Source organism: Neovison vison, chromosome 2, assembly GCF_020171115.1.
Source record: "Neovison vison isolate M4711 chromosome 2, ASM_NN_V1, whole genome shotgun sequence".
NCBI classification, from domain to species: domain Eukaryota; kingdom Metazoa; phylum Chordata; class Mammalia; order Carnivora; family Mustelidae; genus Neogale; species Neogale vison.
Genome location: NC_058092.1, coordinates 80267462 through 80291161, shown reverse-complemented (window position 1 = coordinate 80291161; position 23700 = coordinate 80267462). Strand labels below are relative to the sequence as shown.

Below are 23700 nucleotides of genomic sequence, written 5' to 3'. Positions count from 1 at the left end.
AAAGCATAAATCATGCACACACACATTCAAGAATTAAAATCACCTCAATAAACACACTTTTTGTGTCAAAAGTAAATTGTAGCGTGCAAGAGTAAGGAGATTGAAGATAAAGGATCTAGGTTTTGATTGGGGCCCCAACACTGACTAATAGTGAGATTTTCAATAAGTTATTTATCTGAGTTGCTATGAAGAGTAAATGAGTTCATATAATGTAAACTTTAAAACTGTAAACAGAAGGCTGCTGTGATTTCATGTCATGAATTTGCCAATGTTGTGAGAAGTGGACTGTAAGGGAGAAAGAGTGGAAGCATTACTAATAGGAGCTCTCACTTACTGAACCTTTGACATGAGCCAAATACTCTACCAAGGGCTTTTAGTAAGCTGATTCCTCACTTCTACTCAGTGTGGTACATACTATATCAGGGGGAAACATGGCACCTGGCTGTAGGTCAAAATGGTCAATTATCAGCAATTTCATATGGTTTAAACTATCATCTGGCCCAGATTCGAGAAAGTGAAACAGAGAGACTAAGTGACCTAAGTTAAAATAGCCAGTACCTGGTAAAGACAGGTTTGCAAGCCACACAGCTTTATGTCCGTGACCGATAGGCTATATACATTCCCAGAAAGAAATCAGGTCTAATAGTTTAGGAGGAACAACCTCTAAATTTTAATCGAGAATTATTTCCATGGGGGGGAAAAAAGAATTATTTCTGTGGTATTAGAGAATATACAAGGAGTCAAAATGTGATGCCACAGGAAATTCAACATAAGGATCAAAAGTTTCTATTAATTAAAATACCCCATGCTTGTTCCTGCTTCTTGGCATTACCCTTCTCTTCAAAGAATTTTTACCTTCATTCAGTCAACAAATATTTACACAAAATCAGGCTCAGTCTCTAACCACCTACAAGAAGGAGCTTCTTTTCCACTTCACCCTGAATTCTTACCAACTGGAATTTATCCTGTAATAGAATTTTACCTTTTAATAGATCTGATTTCTTTTAACAAAGGTAAAAGTTTCTTGGGGAAAGCTCAATAAATGTTCAATTTGAGAGTCTATCACGTCTATCATACATGAAATTTAATAGGAGGAAAGAATCACAACCATGTCTAAGGGAATGGCTGGTAAAATCCCTGATCTCACCGGATGCGGTGTTCTCTTTAATCTGAACTCATCTGGAAACTGCCCTAAGATACTCTTTCATATGCTTAGGCCTTATCTTTGGAACTGGAGTTTTAGCTTCCCAAAGGCAAAGATTAAGTCTTACTCGTGGACTTCACACCCTGTCCAGCAAATAGTGTAAGTCATTAGACCCGTAATGAATGAACATGAAGAAAAACGCGCAGCTCCCAGGGAAAAACCGTGAGAAAGAAAATGAACTAGGAGGATAAACAAGCAATGAAGCGGCACTTTGCCTTAACACCTGCTTTTGAGAACAAAAACCAGCTAATATTTCAAAGCCTTGGTAGGGGATTTCGCTGTCTTTTTAAAGAGGTGTGGAAGGAAATCACCAGCGCGACCGCCCATTGGCTGGGAGGCGAGATCGCGAGCGCCGCTGGCGAAGCTAGGCGGAGAGGACACAGGACGGCGCGCCGTCTTCTGACCGGCAGGGGGAGCCCTGCCGAGCGCCGAGCGCCGCGTCCCGCGCCGCCCCGCCCCGCGCGCCCCGCGCTCGCTCCGCCGCGCGCCCTCCACTCGGCGCCACGCCCGCCACAGGCCAAGGGCCAGTCACCCGCGGGCGGGCGTGGGTCCCGCTGCTCTCTCGGCGCCCCGCCCCGCCCGGCCCCGCCGTGGGACGGGTAACGGTTACCAAGCACTTTCTCAGGCGCGATTTCTGCTTAGTCATTGTCTTCCAGGAAACGGTCCCTTCAGTTGGGAGTCAACTCTCGGGCGGCCGCCGCAGTAGCAGCAGCAGCCGCCGCGGCCAGCGCGTCCTTCCCTTCCGCCACCGTCCGGCCTCCCTCGGTCCCGAGCGCAGGCCGAGGTCCCGCCGCGTGGGGCGGCCAGCCTCGCGCTCGGCTCTCCGGCCTCGGGCACCGCGTCCTGCGGGGCGGCCTCCTTCCTCGCCTGCGGCCCCGTCGCCGCCTGGCCCGCCTCCGTCGGCCGCTGCCATGGGCACGGACAGCCGCGCGGCCGGGGCGCTGCTCGCGCGGGCCCGTACCCTGCACCTGCAGACGGGGAACCTGCTCAACTGGGGTCGCCTGCGGAAGAAGTGCCCGTCCACGCACAGCGAGGAGGTGAGAGACGCGGGGCTCCTGGGGCAGGCCGCGGGCCGGGCGGCTCCCAGAGGGAAGCAGCGCCCGGCGGGGAAGGCGGGCGGGCTCCGGGCGCCGGGTGAGGCGCGCTCCTGGGCTCCGCCGGCGCGGGGAGGCTGGGGCCGCCGGGGTTGCGACGTCGCCTCCAAACCTGTAGTGGGGGCCGCGTGCCTTAAAACGCTTGGCAGGTGCACATTCATCCCGAGGGACGCGTCCGTCGTGCTCCCGGCCGACGGCCGAACTCGCCAACGTACTGGACCCCTCTTCGTTGCGAGGGCCAGGGGGATGCAGAGAGGACCAGCACCTCCCTCCCAGCCTCTCACCCTCCTTCCCCCCACACCGCGACAGGTGAAGACGTAGGGTTCAGAGGTTCGCTTTTCTAGGATTCAGGTGAAGATAGTAGTAATGATCCACTTAGCTCTGAGGCTGTTGGCAGTAGTCACTGTTGCTACGAGATAAAGGACTTACATTCGACTTTGGAATAAGGGATGCATTTTTCTTGCTGCAATTTAATCTTCCTCACCGTATTTGCCTGGAGACTCATCGCTAGTTTAAGGTGGCAGAGACGAATCTGGAATTCTACCTGTGCTACATATTCGGGCCGCAGCGGCTCCTTCCAGAGCGGAGAGTCAGAATGCCCAGTGAACTGGGGAGGCATACCGCTGGTATGGGACGGTGTCGGTGCTGAAAAATAACAGTGAATAAAAGCAAACCTTTAATTTAGGAGCTGTGTGACTTTGGGAAAGTTACCTTCTCTGAGTCTGTTTACATAACTTCGAAGTTGGATAATGGTACTCTTCATCAACTCATTGTGAGGATTAAAAGAGGTAATCTAGGACAACGCTCACCATGGAAGCATTTATCTCCCTTTTACCAAGATTTTCTCTGTTTATTTGATAGACCACACGTAGGCAGAGCAGCAGAGGGAGAGGGAGAAGCAAGTTCCCCGCTGAGCAGAGAGCCCGATGGTGGGGCTGGATCTCAGGGCTCTAGAATCATGACCCTAGCTGAAGGCAGACACTTAACCGACTGAGCCACCCAGTCACCCCTTTTTATCAAGATTTTAAACAAATCTTGATTAAAAGAAAAATGTCCTATGCCATATTATAGTATCAGCTGTATTCCTAGGCAGTTTGGGCTCTTTTATATAAGATGTTGGTGATATACTATGCAGCAGCCCATGGCATCCCTCTGAGTATGCTCTGGGCCTGTGACCACCCATCAGATGAGAACTCTTGGTCCTAACTTTAATAAGAACCAAACTCTGTACCATTATTCAGTGACCAGGTTCCATCCCTCTCCGTCTATATACTTTTTGTTTAAACCGCCCCCACTTTTTTTTTTTAAATATTTTATTGATTTATTTGACAGATCACAAGTAGGCAGAGAGGCAGGCAGAGAGAGAGAGAGGGGAAAGCAGGCTCCCCGCTGAGCAGAGAGCCCAAGGATGCGGGGCTCTATCCCAGGACCCTGAGATCACGACCTGAGCCGAAGGCAGAGGCTTAACCCACTGAGCCACCCAGGCGCCCCTAAACTGCCCCCACTTTGACTATTTCTCCCCCCATAAAATATTTCTAGATTTAGTTCTGTTCTTTCAATTTCCTCCCAGAGATCCTGGTTCAATATACCATTTTCCATATATACTGACTACTGGGTGAAATTTTTGCTCTCTTGTTTCACTACAGCACGCTTTAAAGTAGTGGCCTTAGAAATGTTTTGACTTTCACAAAGCCAGTAAGAAATTTTACCTTACAATCTAGTTCATAGTCCATAAGGACAGAAAGTAGGATGAGTGGTTGCCTTGGGCCGTAGTAAGAAGGGGTGGGTAGTGATTGCTAGTGGACACATGGACATGTTCTAAAATTGGATAGTGGTGATGGCTGCACAGCTCTGTAAAACTCTTCACAAACCCTTTAGAAAACATGGAATCGTGCACTTAAAATAAGTGAATTTTGTGTGTAAATTATACTTTAATAAAGTGCTTAATCTATCTCAAAGGTTTTATGGATATAATAACCTTTAGTATATACAGTGTATTCTGCCTTTTTTAATCCTATTTTAATTTTTAAAAACTATTTCTTAAGGTAGTGAGTCACACTCGACCCTTTGAAAAACATTGTTCGAAGGACTAAATCTAATTTGTTTTTTTCGGGGGGAGGTGCTGCATAAGAGGGACAAAATCAGAAAACATTGGAGGAAAACTTGAAGATAGGGCAGCATATTGTAGGAAAAAAGACAGTTTAATGAGGAGAGACATTTTTTTCCATGTAAAACAAAAAAAAAAACTTTATAACAGACAGAGCTCCAAATTGGGATATGCTACTTGAAACAGTTCAGCCTTGTGGAATAAAGAAACTGAAGAAATCACTCATTAAGAAAATCTAAACATTGAGTAGAGAGTTAGATTAGGTTTCCTAAAAGATCTCTCTTAGTTCTAATGTGTATTTTTTTTAAATTCCATTATCTTTATTTAAAGATTTTTTTTCTATTTATTTTTTATTTGACAGAGATCATAAGTAGGCAGAGAGGCTGGCAGAGAGAGAGAGGAAGGGAAGCAGACTCCCTGCAGAGCAGAGACCGGATTTTTTTTTTTTTTTCACTAGAACTTTATGAAATCAAATCTTGTTTTTTAAATGAGCCATTATAGAACTGTTTTGCTCAGTTCTTTAAGAGTATTTGGGCAGGTGAATCATAAAATATATTTAAAATTCTTATAAGGTTCCAGATCTAATGATAGCCTACATTATGATGGTATTTATTTCAGTGATCCTATGCATATTTGATAAAAATGAAGAGAACAAAATACAAAGTTAATGATATGTCAATATAGATAATAAAAGATTAGAAATAATTATGTTTGCGATACAACCAATGAATTTCTCATCATAACGTTGTTTTGTGATTTGTCCTGACATTTTGCCCAATCCAAGATTAATTAAATGATTTCAAGAGGGGGCTGAATACTCTGAAAATGTACTTACCTTCCTGAATTGAGCTTTTTATCAGGAAAGCCTTAAGTATGCAAGTAAGCCACCCTTCCAGAGGAAAATTCTTAAAATTGTACCAAATTTGAGCCAAATTATTTGAGCCAAATTATTCCTGATAGAATTGTTAACTTCTAGTCCTGCTGCCCCATCTTTTACCATTTTTGAAAAGAATATTGACTTGTAATTCTGTCTGGAATAATTATCAACTAATTTTTATTTAGTATCTTAAATTTAGTTATAAATACATTTCCCATGAAGATAGAGACATTGTAGATTGAATTCATGTGGATTAATATGGATGGAACATACCGTTTTTGTTGTGGTTTATGAAGTGTAATGTAGATGACTGAGCTCTCAAACTGATAAACCACTTATCCCTTGTAATTATCTGTACTAAGATAAAAGCAGTAGAGTGCTGTGTCAGTTTTTATCACCAGAAATCATAGATCAGTGAGTTCAGAAGTTTAGTCCTTGTTATTGCTACAAGGAAAGTGCTTTTGCAGTTACTCATTTTTTTCATTGATTGACCACAGAATGCAAAGCACCTTGTCCTTGATGTTCATAAAGTAGTGATTTCACATTGTTCCTGTTGCCCATTAGCAGTCATAAATCAGTTTGGTGAGCCATAGAACAGCATGTTTTTTTTTTCTCTAATTAATAGACTAGAAGCCATCAGAGTGCCTCACGTGTAATGAACATAACGTTTTATAAATTTTTTGTTCTGTTATATGTATTTAGGCCCTTACTCTCTATATGAATGTATGTAGGTCTTAACTTTGGTGCTTTATCAGACAAGTCTGAAATACACTGTCATAAGAAATGAAAGTTTTGGTTGTTAAATTGCTTTGGTTGAGTATCATAATAATATAGTGACTAGAAATAATTTTTTAATGTCAGTTTTGACGGAAACACTGGGTATTTCATTAAGTGTTAATAAATGACTTACCATAAATGTTAATATACAGACCATCTGTCTGCAAAACATTCTTTGGAATCCAGCTGAGCCAAAGGCTCATAACAAATTACGCTGGCTACTTTAAAACTATGGACGAGGATATGTGCTGGAAGGAGTTGTTGCTGTGGGCATTCTGCAAGTGTAAACTCTATAGCAGCTAGGCAGATGTTGATTAATGTCTTCTATCAGTCTCTGTTTCTCAGAAATGACCATGAACAATTTAATGGATTTACAACATACTATAATGTTAGTGTAAATAAGTTTGTACAAGAATAAACTGAAGACCAGTTGGAGGTATACGTGTTAGGAAATGATACATGGACTGACATTATGCAAGTTGACTTACGTAAGATAGGACTGTGGTGGTTGTCAGACGTTACATGCTGATTTCTTGGGATGCTTGTTAAAATGCAAGTTCTGCTGCCCTTAGAGTAATTCAGCAGTCTAGGATGGGGCTCAGGAACTGGAATTTTTAATGAACACGTCAGGTGAATAATGGAGTTCTTCTGGCCACACTTAGTCATTTATTTGTCTTTAAGGATTCTCTCATAGTGGTTAATATTAATTTTAGTCAGGCTCCCTGAGCTTGAATTCATGTTCCTCTATTTATAAACTTTATTCTTGAAAAATTTCATTTCATTGTGAATGCTTTTATGTCTCAAAGCCTTATTTAAACTTTCATTGGTACAAAGACACTTTAAAAATAGATTACTGTTTTACTTCAACATTTGAAGGTTAAGATGAAAACAGATATAAACTTGTCCTTGTTGAAGAAAATGTAAACCTTATAGAACTAAAATTTAGGTTTTTATGGTTTTTCCTATTCATATCTTTTTCAACTAATTTATCAAATTAGTATATTCTTGCTGTAGAAGTACAGCAGAGTATATAGAGTTTGATTAATGGTTTCAAAATGCATTCCTTTTACAGCTTCGAGATTGTATCCAAAAGACCTTGAATGAGTGGAGTTCCCAAATCAGCCCTGATTTGGTCAGGGTAAGTAAAATGTGAATGAAGAAATTATGTAGGTCAAAAGGAAAATGCAGTAAGCAGGAAATTAATTTCCCCAATTTTGATGGGGAAGTCAAATAGGCAATTAGCACAAAATTCCCTGTAGCTGATTTATTGAGATGGCTGTCTGACCCAGTATGCTTAAGCATAAAACATAAAATCCAGGGTGTATCACCAACTCTGCAACTAGACTAGATACCAGGATTCTCTGTGCTTAATTCCCATCACACTTTCTTCACTGTGTTCCAGTTTATATTTGGTCTAATAAAGAAATGACTATTCAACAATTTTGGTTGTTAAATTGCTTTGGTAGAGTATCATAATAATATAGTGACTAGAAATAATTTTTTAATGTCAGTTTTGACGGAAACACTGGGTATTTCATTAAGTGTTAATAAATGACTTACCATAAATGTTAATATACAGACCACCTGTCTGCAAAACATTCTTTGGAATCCAGCTGAGCCAAAGGCTCATAACAAATTACGCTGGCTACTTTAAAACTATGGACGAGGATATGTGCTGGAAGGAGTTGTTGCTGTGGGCATTCTGCAAGTGTAAACTCTATAGCAGCTAGGCAGATGTTGATTAATGTCTTCTATCAGTCTCTGTTTCTCTGAAATGACCATTTGCCTCTATTTATGCAAGACTAACAAACACTTACTAAGCCCTTGATATGTGCCAGGCATTGTAATGTGCTCAAGAATTATGGGAAAGTCCTCACTGTTTACTTTGTTTCAATCTTGTAAATGTGAGTTAATATAGTTCTGATTTATATGTACTATCATCTTAACATTTTCCTCATAAATTATTAATTATAATGCATTGGAATTGCCTTTACTTTTTTTATTGCGCTCAGAAAAAAAGTATTGGTTTAAAATGTTTGTGATTAATATAGGAAGCTTTTAACATGTCTTTATGCAGAGTGGGTAAATATTTATTATTTTTAATTGCTTTCATATTTTAAGTAAAATTATATACTGTTAGTAGTTCTAACTCCTCACATGCTGCCCCCCCCATTTGTTTGGGTTTTTTTGATCATGCATTCCTTTGAGCACCTGATCAAAATGAGATCCTCTTCCCCGGAAAATAGACACACACAGAGCATTTTACCTTTGTTTCAGGGCTTTACAAACCTTATGAAGCCCATCCAGACATCAGGTAAAGAACCCTGTTATCTTATGGGTTCCCTGTTTCTAAAGGGCATTATGGACAATAGAAAACATATAGCTAATTAAAAACATTAATTTTATATTTATTGTAAACATTGTTTATTATAGGAATTTCCAGATGTCTTGGAATGTACCGTATCTCATGCAGTAGAAAAGATAAATCCTGATGAAAGAGAAGAAATGAAAGTTTCTGGTAAATCCAGCCTTTACAACTTATTTTGTTATACAGTGGAAATGATAGTGAGGTTTTGTCAGGCAGGGAGGAAAAGCCTTTCTTTGCTTCTGGTAAGGAGTGACTCAGTCACTAAGTGTGAGAAATATAAAGATTCTTTTTTTAAAACATTTTATTTATTTATTTGAGATGGATAGCAAGTGAGCGAGGGAGAGAGAGAAAGAGAGCGCGCGAATGTGCACAAGTGGGGAGAAGTGGGAGAAGCAGACTCTGCTGAACAGGGAGCCTGACATGGGGCTTGATCCTAGGACCCTGGGGACATGACCTGAGCTGAAGGCAGACACTTAGCCAACTGAGCCACCCAGGCGCCCCTATATATTCTTTTTTAAACATAATGGAAACTCCCAAGAGAAAGTTACAGGAGGTCAGTTTTGGCTCCTTAAGTGGAGTCAGAAGAGGACTTCACCTTCCTGTTCTTCATCATGGTCTCATTAATTTATATGTCAGACTTCAGGAAAACTAAAGTGGAGGAAATGGAAAGAATAAAGGGAAGGCTTAAGAGCAGTGTCTGTCCAAAGCAAGCATAGGCCCTCCCTTCCTGGTGGAAAACTGCTGAGCAATGGCTGAAGTTGCCTGGAAGTATAGACGGAAGTCTGGGCAACAAGTCGCATGAAGAGAAATAAAATCCATGTTATACCCATTCAACAAATGTATCGAGTAACTATTTATGAGAGACCATGCTAAGCTCAAGGAATAAAAAAAATGAAGAGATGAGCTGTTCTTGCCCTCACCTTACGGTCAGCATAGAATAGTCATTAAAAGCTTAAACTTAACTAGATTGAAATTCTTCGGTATGCAGATTACTGACTGGTATAATCTTGGGCTAACAAGTTATGTGACCTCTCTGAGCCTCATTTTCTCATCTGTAAAATAGGGATGCGTCTGTTTCACAGGATTCTTTGTAAATTAGATAAATATTTTTTAAAAATGCACTTAGCACAGTGCTTAGCAAAAAGTTAAGTGCTAAGTAGCTGTTAACTTACTACCATTTGTAGTTTCGTGTTGGTTGTTATTTTTGATTAGCGTGGATATGTAAGATGAGATAGGGCATTGTTTTTTTGACTCCATAATTACCATTTATTGAGTCTTGTTTTATACCAGGCACCATACTTAGTGCATTTTGGTTAACATTTCTTCACATGATTCTCAAAACAATTCTACAAGGTAGAATTATCCCCATTGCACAAGAGATGTTAAATAACTTGAAAGTTGTCATATAACCAGTAAGTGGTTGAACCGGGAATCCATCCAGGTATGCCTGACTCCAAAACCCATTTCTTTCTATTACTTTCACATTGCTTTTTGTGTTGGAAAGGAAATAAAAGCAACCTCTTCTCTGTGGTTGATTGCAGTTCCTCATGGTTTAGATCCATCTTGAAGCCCTTACGGGTTGTTCTCAGTTCTTAGAAGGCTTGAAACTTTTGATATATCAAAATTCTCACCATATGAAGAGCTTTCCTTTCTCTACCAAGAATGCCTCTCATTTCAGAGAAAGGAGACCATTTCTAATGGCACAAATTCGTGGCAAGAGGGATAGTGGCAGGGAGGGTTTCATGGAATATAATTATTGGAGCTATGGGTGAATTAAAGTGGTTAAGATTGGGGTGTGTGGGTTGGAGCCTCTGCCTTTGGCTCGGGTCATGGTCCTGGGGGCCCTCTGCTCAGCGGGGAGCCTGCTTCCTCCTCTCTCTCTCTCTCTCTCTCTCTGCCTGCCTCACTGCCTACTTATGATCTCTGTCAAGTAAATGGATGGAATCTTTTAAAAAAGAGTCATTTAAAAAATGACTTTTAAAAAAGAGTCATTTTAAAGTGGTGAAGATTGACTCTCACCTGGTTGGTAGGGGAGTGGTGATGACTTTTAAATAGAGAAATCCAGTGAGGAAAACAATGCTTTAAGAAGATTATCTAGCAGTAGAGGGCGCCTGGGTGGCTCAGTGGGTTAAGCTGCTGCCTTCAGCTCAGGTCATGATCTCAGGGTCCTGGGATCGAGTCCCGCATCGGGCTCTCTGCTCAGCAGGGAGCCTGCTTCCTCCTCTCTCTCTCTCTCTCTGCCTCCCTCTCTGCCTACTTGTGATCTCTCTCTGTCAAATAAATAAATAAATAATCTTTAAAAAAAAAAAAAAAGAAGAAGAAGATTATCTAGCAGTAGAAAGGAAAGGACAAATAAATGTACAAGGTAAATTTGTTATGTTTGTTGAATACATATTTACACTGAATACAATTTACATATAGATATTTCATTAGCCCCCTTTTCTCTCCATTCCCTTTTCTGATTTTCTCTACTAATACTCTACCTATTTGTCTACTGAGTAAATTTAGAGTTTGAACAGTGTATTTACATAAAGTAAATCTATATAAATAAATTTGAGTTTGAATCAAGTTAAAACCTCAATTTTAATAGAAAACTACTCTGCTTTCCTGGTAACCAAAGAAATGCCAATTAATGCAGTCCTGGATAAGTATATATTATACATACTAAATTAGCAAAAACTATATTTTTGATAGTGTCGTACGTTGTTAGGAAAGCATTTTTTTTTAAGATTTTATTTATTTACTTGACAGAGATCACAAGTAGGCAGAGAGGCAGGCAGAGAGAGAGGAAGGGAAGCAGGCTCCCTGCTGAGCAGAGAGCCTGATGCAGGGCTCCATCCCAGGACCCTGGAATCATGACTTGAGCTGAAGGCAGAGGCTTTAACCCACTGAGCCACCCAGGTGCCCCAAGAGAGCAATTCTTAAGTTTTAATTAAGTTTAGTGGCTAGTTAAAGTTAAGTTTTTAGTTAAGTTTTCGTTGGCTAGTAAACTAGTACAAATCTTTTATATAAAAGTAGGAAGTAAGTAAAATAGAACAAAATTCAGGGCACCTGGGTGGCTCAGTCAATTTTGGCTCAGGTCCTGATCTCAGAGTCCTAGGATTGGGCCCACATCCTGCCATGCTTAGTGGGGAATCTGCCTCTCCCTCTCCCTCTGCACCTCCTCCAGATTATACTCTCTCTCTCTCTCTCTTTCTCTCAAATAAATAAATAAAATCTTTAACAACAACAAAATCCACAAAGAAGAGCATACCTTTTGACTCATACACATTTCTGACAGTTTGCCCTTGGGAAATCCTTCAGCAGAAAGTTGAACAAAGTAACAAGATGTTTATTTTAGCATTGTATGTGATAAAAAAAAAAACTGGAACTAATGTAAATGTTCAAAAAGTAGGAAATCATTTGAATTATACCCTATCAAAATTACAGAATAATGTTTAACCGTTAAAAATTAGTATGTAAAATTATTCATTAAAATTAGAGTAAACAAAAACCTAAAGAGTGACTACATTCAGTGATGAGACTGTTGGCAATTTTTTTTTAGTCTATCTTTCTACTCTTGGGTTATTCTCATTTCTGTTTTTTCCCCATTTTTTAAAATTTAAGTTCAATTAATTAACATATAATGTATTGCTAGTTTTGGAGGTAGAGTTCACTTGAGTCATCAGTCTTATATAAGACCCAGGGCTCCTTACATCACTTGCCCTTCCTAAGGCCCATTGCCCAGTTACCACATTCCGCAACGCCCCTCCGCTCAGTTTTTCTCATTTCTACTCATTTCTACATTACTATGATTTTTTAAAAAAAAAAGTCAAAAGAACTAAAAACTTCATAAAATTGTAAAAAAATATAAAGGTAAACTAAATAGAAGTAGAATAAATGTTATACCCTGCCCCATATGACCAAAAGGTAGAAGCTAATGTCTAAAAATCAAAATGACTGTATTAGGAAGGTGGGATTGTGAGGTTTTCTTTTTGTTTTTCTTCACATTACAAGCAATTTTAGCATAGCCTTTTATTTTAGTTTATTGGAGAATGTATATAATATGTTCCATTTCCAATAATATTTAATTCATAAAAATGTACATTTTGAGTAATTTGTATATTTGTGTGACCTGCCTTCTAATAAATGGAAAATTAGTATTTGCTTTTTGGATATTTTTTCGCAATTGGCATGTAATTTAAAAATCACAATGGAAAGGTACTTTCATATCTTAAAATGAAGACCATAAAATTATGTGACTAGGAAAGAAAAGATAATTCATTCAGGATTCTCTGTCAACTTAGTGTTGTGGGCAGTGTTGATACTATCTAGTAAAATGTTACCAAAATGTAGTAATCAGTTTTGTTTTTTTTGTTACCCAGCAAAACTCTTCATTGTAGGATCAAACTCTTCATCATCAATGAGAAATGCAGTTGACATGGGTAAGCAAAAACTTTAACTTTTTACCTCCATAACTTTATTTTTTTTTTTAAAGATTTTATTTATTTGACAGAGAGGGAGACAGCAGGAGAGGGAGCACAAGCAGGGGGAGTGGGAGAGGGAGAAGCAGGCTCCCCGCTAAGCAGAGAGCCTGATGCAGGTCGATTCCAGAACCCTGGGATCATGACTTGAGCTAAAGGCAGATGTTTAACCGATTGAGCCACTCAGGCACCCAACCTTCATAACTTTAAATTAGTGTAGGTGTATTAGTTATATCTTGTGTTCAGGACCAGGTGAAAAAGAAGATGAGCTCATTCCGACTTTACTTTTTAAAAGTTCTAGCCTAATTTCTTAAGGCTTCTGTCAGATCATATGGACTTGTAGGTTCATATTTTGATATATATGAGGAGCATAAAAGATGTAACGTAATTGTTAACTGTATGTTTGGAGATGAAGTTCTCCTTAACCATATTTCTTAGCCCTTATAGTACTATAGATAAAACCCCATGACCTACCATCGCCACAGTAGTAAAGCAAACATTCTCATCTTTGTTTACTTGGTTAGATTATTGTGATATTACAATTCAACGTTTTTTCTTTTAAAATATTCTTCCAGTATTATAGGTGTTAAACACTTAAATAATTAGCTCTTTACTGTAACTATGGAATAAACAACAATCATTTAAAATAAACCCTTTAAATTATTTTTACAGAAATTAAATTATCTACCTCTATAAATATAGATTAGGACCATAAATTTAGTTTTTCAGAGTCTCAAAGCTATTGTTTGCCATGACTATCAGTTACAGAATATGAGGTCAGAATTCTTGTGATCATCCATACAAGATACTATTAGAACTGGAGAAGAGAATTTGAAGATAAAGAAGTTACCAAAAAATTCTTGGGGCCTAGGAAACAAGGAGACTGTTCCCCTTAGAAGGACTGTCAGAGCTGTGAGTCCCTAGGAAGGAAGCAGGTCAAAGGAACTGATCGGTCTGCCACACAGACCAAGTAGATGAACAGGGATTTGTAATTTTTTAAGGGATGGCAGTGTTCTAAATGGTAGGCAAATTATGAAACTGAATGAAATAACCCAAATAAGAAAACCAGTGAACTTTACAGACAAAATTTAGTGGGATACATGAGGGACATTAGAAATACTTGTTTTCATTATGTAGCAAATATTTATCCTGTTTTCCTTCACATCAGCCTGTTCAGTTCTTGGAGTCGCACAGCTGGATTCTGTGATCATTGCTTCACCTCCTATTGAAGATGGAGTTAATCTCTCCTTGGAGCATTTGCAGCCTTACTGGGAAGAATTAGAAAACTTGGTTCAGAGCAAAAAGATTATTGCGATAGGTACCTCCGATCTAGACAAAACTCAGTTGGAACAGCTGTATCAGTGGGCACAGGTAAAGCACAGCTGGATCACAAGTGCTCTGGGAGCGGCCTGTCCTTTAGTCTTTGCTTCACACTGTTCAGTGTTGTGCTGGACACTCATGGGGAGCTATTCTAAATGCAGTTTGGCAAGCTTTATCTAAAGCACTGGCCTTTTTCATCTCAAATGTATATTTAATTGACCTTAGTATTAATCTCATTTAAAAGGAGTGAAAAAAACACTAGAAAATGTGTGCTGAAGTGTTTATAGCCAAAATGAATTCAGACTATTTCCTTCAGTTTTACTTTTGTTATAAAAATACTGTATTTTTCCTTAGATATGGTTAGGTCTTGGTTCTGATTTCTTAGGTGAGGGAATATCACATGGAACAAATAATTTGCTCTTATTTGAAAGTATAAAAGACTTTTGGTTCATAGAATTCAATAAGGAATAGGCGTCACAAATTAATCACTACTACCCTCTGGCCTCTAATAATGTACAATATTATTTAGGGAAGGTGCTTACCAGTATTTTACCTTTACTCTTTGTATTTTTCTTTATTCCTTTTACTTGATCCCCAGCCTTCTCTTTGCAGAGCTTTCAGTTTCTTATAGATGGGAAGACCTTAGAGAAAGTATTGTCCCTTCTCCCTTTAATTTAGTGAGAGCCAGAATATGGCTAAGATTCCACTAGAGAGACTTGGGTGATCTGGAATGTATCTGTAAATTAACTAGAGCAGCTATTAGAAATTATCTAATTCTTTTTCAAAATGCGCCTGATTTATAACCGTATTTTATACTTTAATGCTAAATGTTCTTATCATTTCTATTTGATCCTTTACCTTTAAGACCTGTTCCCTCATTAGCTGGAATCATCACTTAGAACCATGTTTGTTTCTGTGGCAAATGTATTTGATTGCAGGGAAAGAGTTTCTAAGAGTATAGCACTATATTGGCCTTCCCCCGCCTCCTAGAGCTTTTCTTTCCCTGTTACCACTAACATGAGTTTAAAAAGCATACATTAATAAGTATATTCATATAACAATGTTTTATAAATTTTAAGCACCATAAAATGGGGTCTTTCATATTTTCTAAAATTGTGTTCTTTCATTGCTTTCCACTTTTTGTAGTACTTAATTTAGTGCAATGTCATGATTCTTTTTGCTTCTAGGTAAAACCAAATAGTAACCAAGTTAATCTTGCCTCCTGCTGTGTGATGCCACCTGACTTGACTGCATTTGCTAAACAATTTGACATACAGCTATTGACTCATAATGATCCGAAAGGTAATACTGAGATTTTCATCTCTTCATTGGTCATGAGCTTTTATCTTACAAGAAGCTACTTATTAAAATGTAATTTTTAATTTTGTACAATGATAAGTGTTACCTAGAACTTGTCTTCATAGTTAGTCCAAAATACATATACATTTAGTTTCAGAAAGCTTTGGTCTGTCATGAGAAAATTGAAGAGATCATTTTCTGAACATCCAGTCTGTTGAAGTTTATAAATACTGTGATACACAAAAAAGACCTTGTAAGATATTCTAAATAGTATCATATAAAATCTTACGTAGTACAGCAAAAATTGTACCAAACAGCCACTTAGTTAAAGAGGGCAAATATTTGAAAGAGAGGCAGATAAAATTTAATTTGAAATTAAAGCATCTTAGGATAGGTAATTGATTAGGTATTTTATTAGTCATTACTCTCAAGACCTGTATGTTTGGTACCAGTCAGAAACACTATTTGATTAATGAGAATGGCTTATCTGCCTTCTATGTGTGTTTTATCAACATTTTACAGGATAAGTAGGAAAGCTAGGAAGAGAATGTTTTACATTTTATACTTATTTATTTAGCAGTCTGCCCCATTCTCATTTTTTCACTGTTTTGTAGGAAGAGGAGGAGTTTTAATAGTTTTTGCCCTCAGATGTTAGGCATCATGCTAAATGCCTTAGAGGGATAACCTGTAATCCTCACAACAGCTGAAACTAGGCATTTTACTGTTGAGGAACTAAGAGCTTCAGAATTTAAGAAACTAGCCAAGGTACCCAGCTGGCATGGGGCAAAGTTTAAACTTGGACTTGATTCTGGCTGAATTGGGACCTTTCCCCCTATATTGTACTATCTTTTTGATTTGAGACATTAGCATTGTAGTATTTCAGTATGAAAAACTTACTTTCTTTTTCATTTCCATTTAATTGATACCAGAATAGGAGATAATGACTTTTGCCTCTCCCTTCATTAATTATTTTCATAAGTAATTTGAAAAAAAAAAAGTCATCCTAGTGAAAATTTAACAAAGAATTTCTATGCCTAATTATTCTGAAACATAAACCATTTAATTTCCAACTTTCTATATGTTGGCAGATATCATATCATTTATCTGTTTACTTTTGGAGGGGCCTGGCAGAGGCTCTTCCAATAGTCATTATTATCAACAGCTGGTGGATGCGCTTGCATCCCCTTCTAGCTCCACTTGAAAAAAACCCTTTCCTTTTTCTAGTAGGAAAGGAAATAGGAAAAGACTAAGGTGTCTGGTATTTTATTTCATTGGTATCGAGATATTAGCTTGAGAGTATGTGCTAATGCATTGTTGTTATTACAAAATATATTGCATATACATATGAGAAGAGAGGTTTAATCCTTTTTGGTATGTTTTTGCCTTAATGACATAACTTGACATTTGAATGTCTTCCTAATTTTAATCCTAAACCCTTTGATTAGAATTTATAGGGTGATCCTGCTTATACCATTAATGAATCCATGAAGCAATTCTTTTTCTTAAAAGATTTATGGTGTTTATTGATTCTAAAGAGCTCACATAGTTAATTTAAAAGTATGTAGTTAATTTGATGAATAGCATAGCTCTTATGTGTCACATTTCATTTTTTAAGCAATCAATTTGTAAAAACATTTAACTCTACTTGTCATCTAAAAAGGAGTTATGTTTATAAGTCCCCTTTAAAGCTGATCAGCTATGCTAAAATTACCCTATTCTTCAGAAAGTGCTTATTTTCCTTTACTCTTTGTCCTAGAAGTTGTGGTAACAGTTTAACTACAATAAGAGTGAAATTGTGAAGTAGGTGATCCTGACTCAGAACTTTCACCCTCCCCCCATTCCCATTAAATCTGATCTGCCTTATGCCTTATTCCCTCCAGGTCCTGCTCTCTGTCAGATAGACTGATAAATTCATGTTCATGTTACTCCAAAGAGATGCTTGCCTTCCACTTATGAAAGCTGCCATTTACTGGCTGCATGACCTTGGGAAAGTTGTCTAACCTCTCTGCCTCAGTTGCCCCCTGGAAAAGGAGAGAATATTATCTAGTAGGGTTAATATGTAGATTAAAGGAGCTAATACATGTAAAATACTTAGAAAAGTGCCTGGCACATGATAATAGCTAACATGTACTGACAGTTTACTATTGAGGTTACTCAAGTATCACAGCAGTTCTTTTGGGTCTGGCAGGTCCTTTAGCACTCCCAAACCATACTGTATCGATGGTCAGTTAGTTTCTATCTGGGTTGTGGGTTCTGACCTGGTAGAATCTTTCCATATTACTTGATTGATTTAACAGACATTGGGTACCTACAATGTTTCATTATTCAAAGTACTAGGGCTATAAGGACCAAGACAGATAAATTCCAACCCTCATGCAATTTATATTTTGATGGGAGGGGATGGACAATAAGGTAAATATTAAATGTGAGAAATGGTGGTAAGTGCTATGGAGAAAAATTGGCTGAGGGAGAAAAAGAGTGCCCAGCTTAGGGGTTGTTTTATATAGGGCAAATCAGGCCTCTCTGCTAAGGAGACATTAATCAGACCTGCAGGAAGGGTGAAAGCCCTGTGAGAATCTGGAAGAAGAGTGTTCAGGGAAGCAGGAGCAGCTGATTCAAAGGCCCTGAAGTGTGAGTGTGCTTGAGGATTTCAGGGTACAGGTATGAGGCCAGTGTGGCTGGAGAAGAGGCAGTGAACAGGGGAGTAGTACATTGGAGCAGGAGTCAAGGGCTTGGACATCAATGTGGAATTAGAAAATAATTATCTCATCAAAGTGATGAAATTAAAAAGATAACCATTGCCAAAGAATTTTTGAATGATTGCTGGTACTCATGAGGATATGGTAAGATGGGAACTCTAACATTATCAACTACTAGTAGAAGTATCTTTTTGGAAAGCAATTGGCAATATACTGTTTATCAAGCCTTCAAAATGTACTTGTACTTTGACTTTTTCATTCCATAGCCAGGCATGCATTTTAAAGATGTTCAGCGTAGCATTTTATTAGCAAAATACTATGAAAAACCTAAATTTTCTTGTCAACAATGAGGAAATGTATAAATTATAATATCTATACAATGTAGTATCTGGATAATTATTAAAAATGATGCTTCCACAGAATATTTAGTTACATGGGAAGATTCATAATAAAAGTTGAAAAGATAAGTAAATTAGGTTGTAACTACAGCATGACTTTCATTTTTTGAGATATGGAAAGGTACAGAAAGAATGTTGGAAGGATATACATGGCAATGGAAGTAATCTGTCTCTGGTTCATAGGATTATGGGTACCGTTCCTTTTTCTCCTATGTATGTACTCTCCTGTATTTTCACTGAATCTACATTAGAATTGCCTGAAAGTCTTTGCTCACTAGAGGTTGTGAATCAAATAGGTGGGGTAAAAGTATAGGGACTTTCTGAAGAAACTGCCTGGATCTTCTTGATATTCCGGTTTAGATTCATAGCACACATGAAGGAAAAGTGTATTTTATATATGATTTTGAATTGTTTCTTTGGTTGTATTTAAATGCTTACCTACATGGTAAAGTGCTGTTATTTCCCAACTTAACACTTTGCGTTTTTACTTGTTTGTTTTAAGAACTGCTTTCTGAAGCCAGTTTCCAAGAAGCTCTTCAGGAAAGCATCCCTGACATCCAGGCGCAGGAGTGGGTGCCCCTGTGGCTACTGCGGTACTCTGTCATTGTTAAAAGCAGAGGAATTATCAAATCCAAAGGCTACATTTTACAAGCTAAAAGAAGGGGTTCTTAACTAAGACTTAGGATCGTAACCTACTGACTTGTATTTCCTTGAATATAAGATAAAATTGAGATGTATAAAAATCAGTTACTGCTTGTAAATGGTGTCATGGAGGCTGATATTCTTCAGTTATATTTGACGTGTTATCTGTCAAGTTTTGAATACTTTTCTTGCCTCCATATCAGTTTACTCATGTGTTTTCATTAAACTATTATTTTCTAATTGAAATTGCCTATAAAGAAAATACTTGCAATATATTTTTCCTTTATTTTTATGACTAATAGAAATGAAGAAAAATTGTTGTTAGATATATTTTGGGCTTAGGTATCAGAGTAATGTATATACATATTTTTTATTTCCAAAAATTAATTAATGGCTTCTTATTCTATAGTGTAACTAAGCAATTTAATTACAATTATAAAAACTGAAATACTGGAAGATATTTTTTCTGTTATTGATAAGATGATTATATCCCAGAGTAACTGGAGTGGCTTGGATCTACTAGTAGGGTAGGTAAAATTCATTTCTTCAATACATGAATGAAAACTTAAACTTAACTGTCCTAGCTGTAGTTTACCTGTCATGATTTAATCTTCTATTGTTGTTCCATATTTTCCTTGCTGTTATTTCCAAGACATACCAAAGTAAATCTGAAAAAGACTAGAAGCTTATAAATTATTATTTGGGGGTTTTATAAAAGCAACTGTCATCATCTCTAGATTCTTTTTAATACTTGATCCCTCCTTAATGTTTTGCTGTTCATTCAAAAATATTCAGTAAGTATTGAGTGTTTATCATGTGCTGGGCACTGTGGGCTCTGGGGAGAAGGGGGGTCACAGAGAGTCAGAATCAGTTGAGTAAAATATGTAACATTTGCTCCTCACTAATAACTGACTCGGAGGGACCAACAGCCAGAAAAGAGTGAAAAAAATCTTTAATTCAAGGGCAACATTGTCTATTGAGACAACTTTTTTTGAGACGTGGTCTTAACTATATTTAAAAGCAAAATGATATAATCAAAACTTTAAAACTGGGAGTGTTATAGATTGTTTATTATAATTCTGCATTAGTTTAAGAACCAGAAAATAGCAAATAAATAAGGTGTGGCCTATGATATAGACTACAGGTCTCCCTAGTTCTGTAAATTTGTATCGGTAACCCAAATAGTTAGAAAAGTTCTTCAAAAACCTCTTGTATGTCAATCAGTACTTTTAAACCATGTGTCTTAATATATGGTTTATTTAAAAAACAAACAAAAAAAAAAACTACCATAGGGCGCCTAGTGACTCGGTCAGTTTAGCATCTTCCTTTGGCTCAGGCCATGATCCCGGGGTCCTGAGAGTGAACCCTTCATCAGGCTCCCTACTCAGCAGCGAGTCTGCTTCTCCCTCTGCCCCTACCTCCTGCTTATGCTCTCTCTCACTCTCTCTCATGAATAAATAATAAAATCTTTAAAAAATAAACTAATATATAAAACTGATTTTGCCCAAGTTTTTTCAACTTAAAAGGAAAGTGTTCCATATTCAAAATAAATACACTAGGGGCACCTGGATGGTGCAGTTGGTTAAGTGCTGGAGTCTTGGTTTGGCTCAGGTCACGATCTCAGGGTCATGAGATCAAGCCCCACATAGGGCTCTGACTCTCAGTGCCAGAATCTGCTTGGGATTCTCCCTTTCCCTCTCCCTCTGCCCCAGTGCATGTGGGTGTGTGTGTGGCAGGTGGGGGGCTCTCTCTCTCTCAAATAAATCGATCTTTTAAAAAAAAATAGGTCGGGGCGCCTGGGTGGCTCAGTGGGTTAAGCCGCTGCCTTCGGCTCGGGTCATGATCTCAGGGTTCTGGGATCGAGTCCCGTGTCGGGCTCTCTGCTTGGCAGGGAGCCTGCTTCCTCCTCTCTCTCTCTGCCTGCCTCTCTGCCTGCTTGTAATCTCTGTCAAATAAATAAATAAAATCTTTTAAAAAAAAAAAAGTTAAATACACCAGACTTTTCCTATCCTAAATAAGGTTTTGTAGTTTACTGTTTGGATAATTTGATCATTAAAATTATAACGTGAATTCAGCTGACTTACTTGCTATAAAATTCATTTATATATAGCCTTATATAGCCTTTATATTAATTGTATGTAATTTTATTGAATGTATATAGTTAACTTTTTTATTTGGAAATGTGCAACATTTTTTCATACAACCTAAGTGTTTAAACAAATGCTCATTTTAATTTAAGCCTGAACAGTGAATTGGTCAAGATATTTTAAGAGGGAACTTTATATCACATTTATTCCTTTTTAAAACCCTAGACTTATAAAAATGGATTGTTTAAAGGGTTATTTTGAAAATGAAAAAAAAAAAACTTATGTTACTAATTGATCCGTATCTCTTCTCTTGACAGAGAAACAAGATTATAGATTCATTTTGTGAAGGGGATCATGTGTGTATGGAATTTTAAAATGAGTTTTTTGTATGTTTCATTTCTGTACCTTTAATTTCTGTTATTGAATAACCATTTTTTAAAAAATGATTTTTCAAGACTTGACAAATTTCCAAGCTGGTGTTCACATTTTTTTTTTTTTGTAAACTATCAGAATATAGTGAATGCCTTTCAAATATTTGAGGACTTAATGTTTAAAAAGCCATAAAATAAAGAACAGTAATACTACCAAATAATCGCTTAAAGCTGAAAGCTAAGTTATCAGTAGTGTATATATAACAGATATGTCTTCTGGGGAGAGGTGTATCCAATGACTCAAGTTAGAAAGAATTTATATAATTGGGTTTTTTTCCAGTAAACATGAAAAGAAGCTACAGTCTATTACATTTCCAAAATACACTGGAGCCTTACATTAACACAATGTACTGTAACTTAGAATTTGTTCTGTAATGAGTCTATCTTACATTCTCATTCAAGAAACTGTAGTCACCAGAAGGACCAAGATGTCTTATAAAATATGTTCACATGGTGTAAATTTTGCAGACTATATTGTGCCCGTGTGCTAGAAGAGTATCCATTTAGAGATAGCCAGTACTAGATTGGATCACAAATAGCTAATAATTTTTCTGTTCTCAAAGAAGATCTTTTAAACAGCTATGTGTGGAATGGGAAATAAAGTTACTCTATTTTGAATGAATGAGCAAACTTCTCCTTACCAGAGTCAACTAGTAACTCAGTTTTCAGTAATAGGAGGTCTAAGATTCATTTAATTACATCTCATTTTTGAACAAATTTTCTTCCACCCAGCATTTTCGGTCTTGGGGAAGTGAAATGATCAACAGTTCATCTCTCTGCCAATTGTACGTTTAGAGAAATTTGAAGTTGTTTTAATGAGAATTTCAACCATTTGTTTTCATAATCAAATATACCAACTTATGATTCTGAACATATTTTTATAAAGGTAACTTCCTAATATACCAGAACTTATATACCTATCATTTCCCCATAAAGTTGTTGATGGGATATGTCATATTTTTGAAAACTGTGTAACATAACTTTTGTTAATATTTTTATAGTTTTCAGAATTAGAAATACACTTAGGACAGGAAAATGTTTTCATTAGATAATTCTACTTTTATGTGTCTATAATGGTGTATTATAAATTACAGGCAAAATATAAAGCATTAATAAATATTTATAATAGCCTTTAATTTCACCTGTATTTTGAGTATTATGAATTACTTAATTAAAATAAAGTGTATTGTATATTGTTTGAGTTGTTTGAATAGTTGAAAGCATCCTGGAGTATTATATTGATTTTGACCTATTTTAATTCAAATTGAGTATGATTTGAAAATAAATTATGAATAATTTTTAAATATCCAAGCCATAAAGCTATTCATGCATTCATTCAAAGATTTATCAAAAACTTACTATATGCCAACAACTGTAAGATATTGGCAGACAGACACAAATAATAACCTCTGTCTTCAAGGAGCATATGGTATATGTGGTAGAGGGAGAGAGATCTGTACATGAACAGGAGCAGTAGAGGCCATCTGTTAATGATCAAAGTGAGGGAAAGGGATTGGGGGCATATAGAAGGAAGTGGGGCTAGGGAATGTCTACTGCTAGGAGGCTCCCCTTGAAAAAAATTAGCCTTAGAGTAGGATGAAACGATGAGTGGATATTCTGACAGAGACCTTTGTTTGCCTTGTTTGTAAATAGGCTTTTACTGAATATGAACAATTTATATGTAAACTTTAGAAATTCAGTGAAAACACTTTCTTAAAGAGCTTGCCCTGTGGATAGAAAAGTACCGCTTCTGTTGAGACAAGAGTAAGGTTGGAAACGTAATATTTTACCTTAAACAAAAAAAAGAGAGGCTAAAACCTATCCATATCCCCCAAATAGAATATGGCTGTTATAGTCTCACTACCAGAAAAGCCAAACAAAACTTTAATATGTGTCTCTCAACAGTGAATAAATGTATAAAATGTCATACAAGA

At 37.4% G+C, this 23700-nt stretch overlaps 1 protein-coding gene across 2 annotated transcripts; it reads left to right on the top strand.

The window, feature by feature from the left end:
* The first annotated feature begins 1736 nt into the window (after positions 1 to 1736).
* On the top strand, positions 1737 to 23700 carry GCLM (glutamate-cysteine ligase modifier subunit). Of its 2 annotated transcripts, XR_006383200.1 has the most exons (8): positions 1737 to 2241; positions 7132 to 7197; positions 8493 to 8577; positions 12792 to 12851; positions 14059 to 14261; positions 15398 to 15512; positions 19109 to 19775; positions 21653 to 23700. XR_006383200.1 is itself a non-coding variant. In XM_044238715.1 (7 exons), the coding sequence occupies exons 1-7, from the start codon at positions 2116 to 2118 to the stop codon at positions 19276 to 19278; spliced, it is 825 nt and encodes a 274-aa protein (XP_044094650.1). In that variant the 5' UTR covers positions 1737 to 2115; the 3' UTR covers positions 19279 to 19952. The 2 variants fall into 2 exon arrangements, 1 of the variants encoding a protein (XP_044094650.1); XM_044238715.1 differs by lacking the exon at positions 21653 to 23700 and having other exon boundaries at positions 19109 to 19952.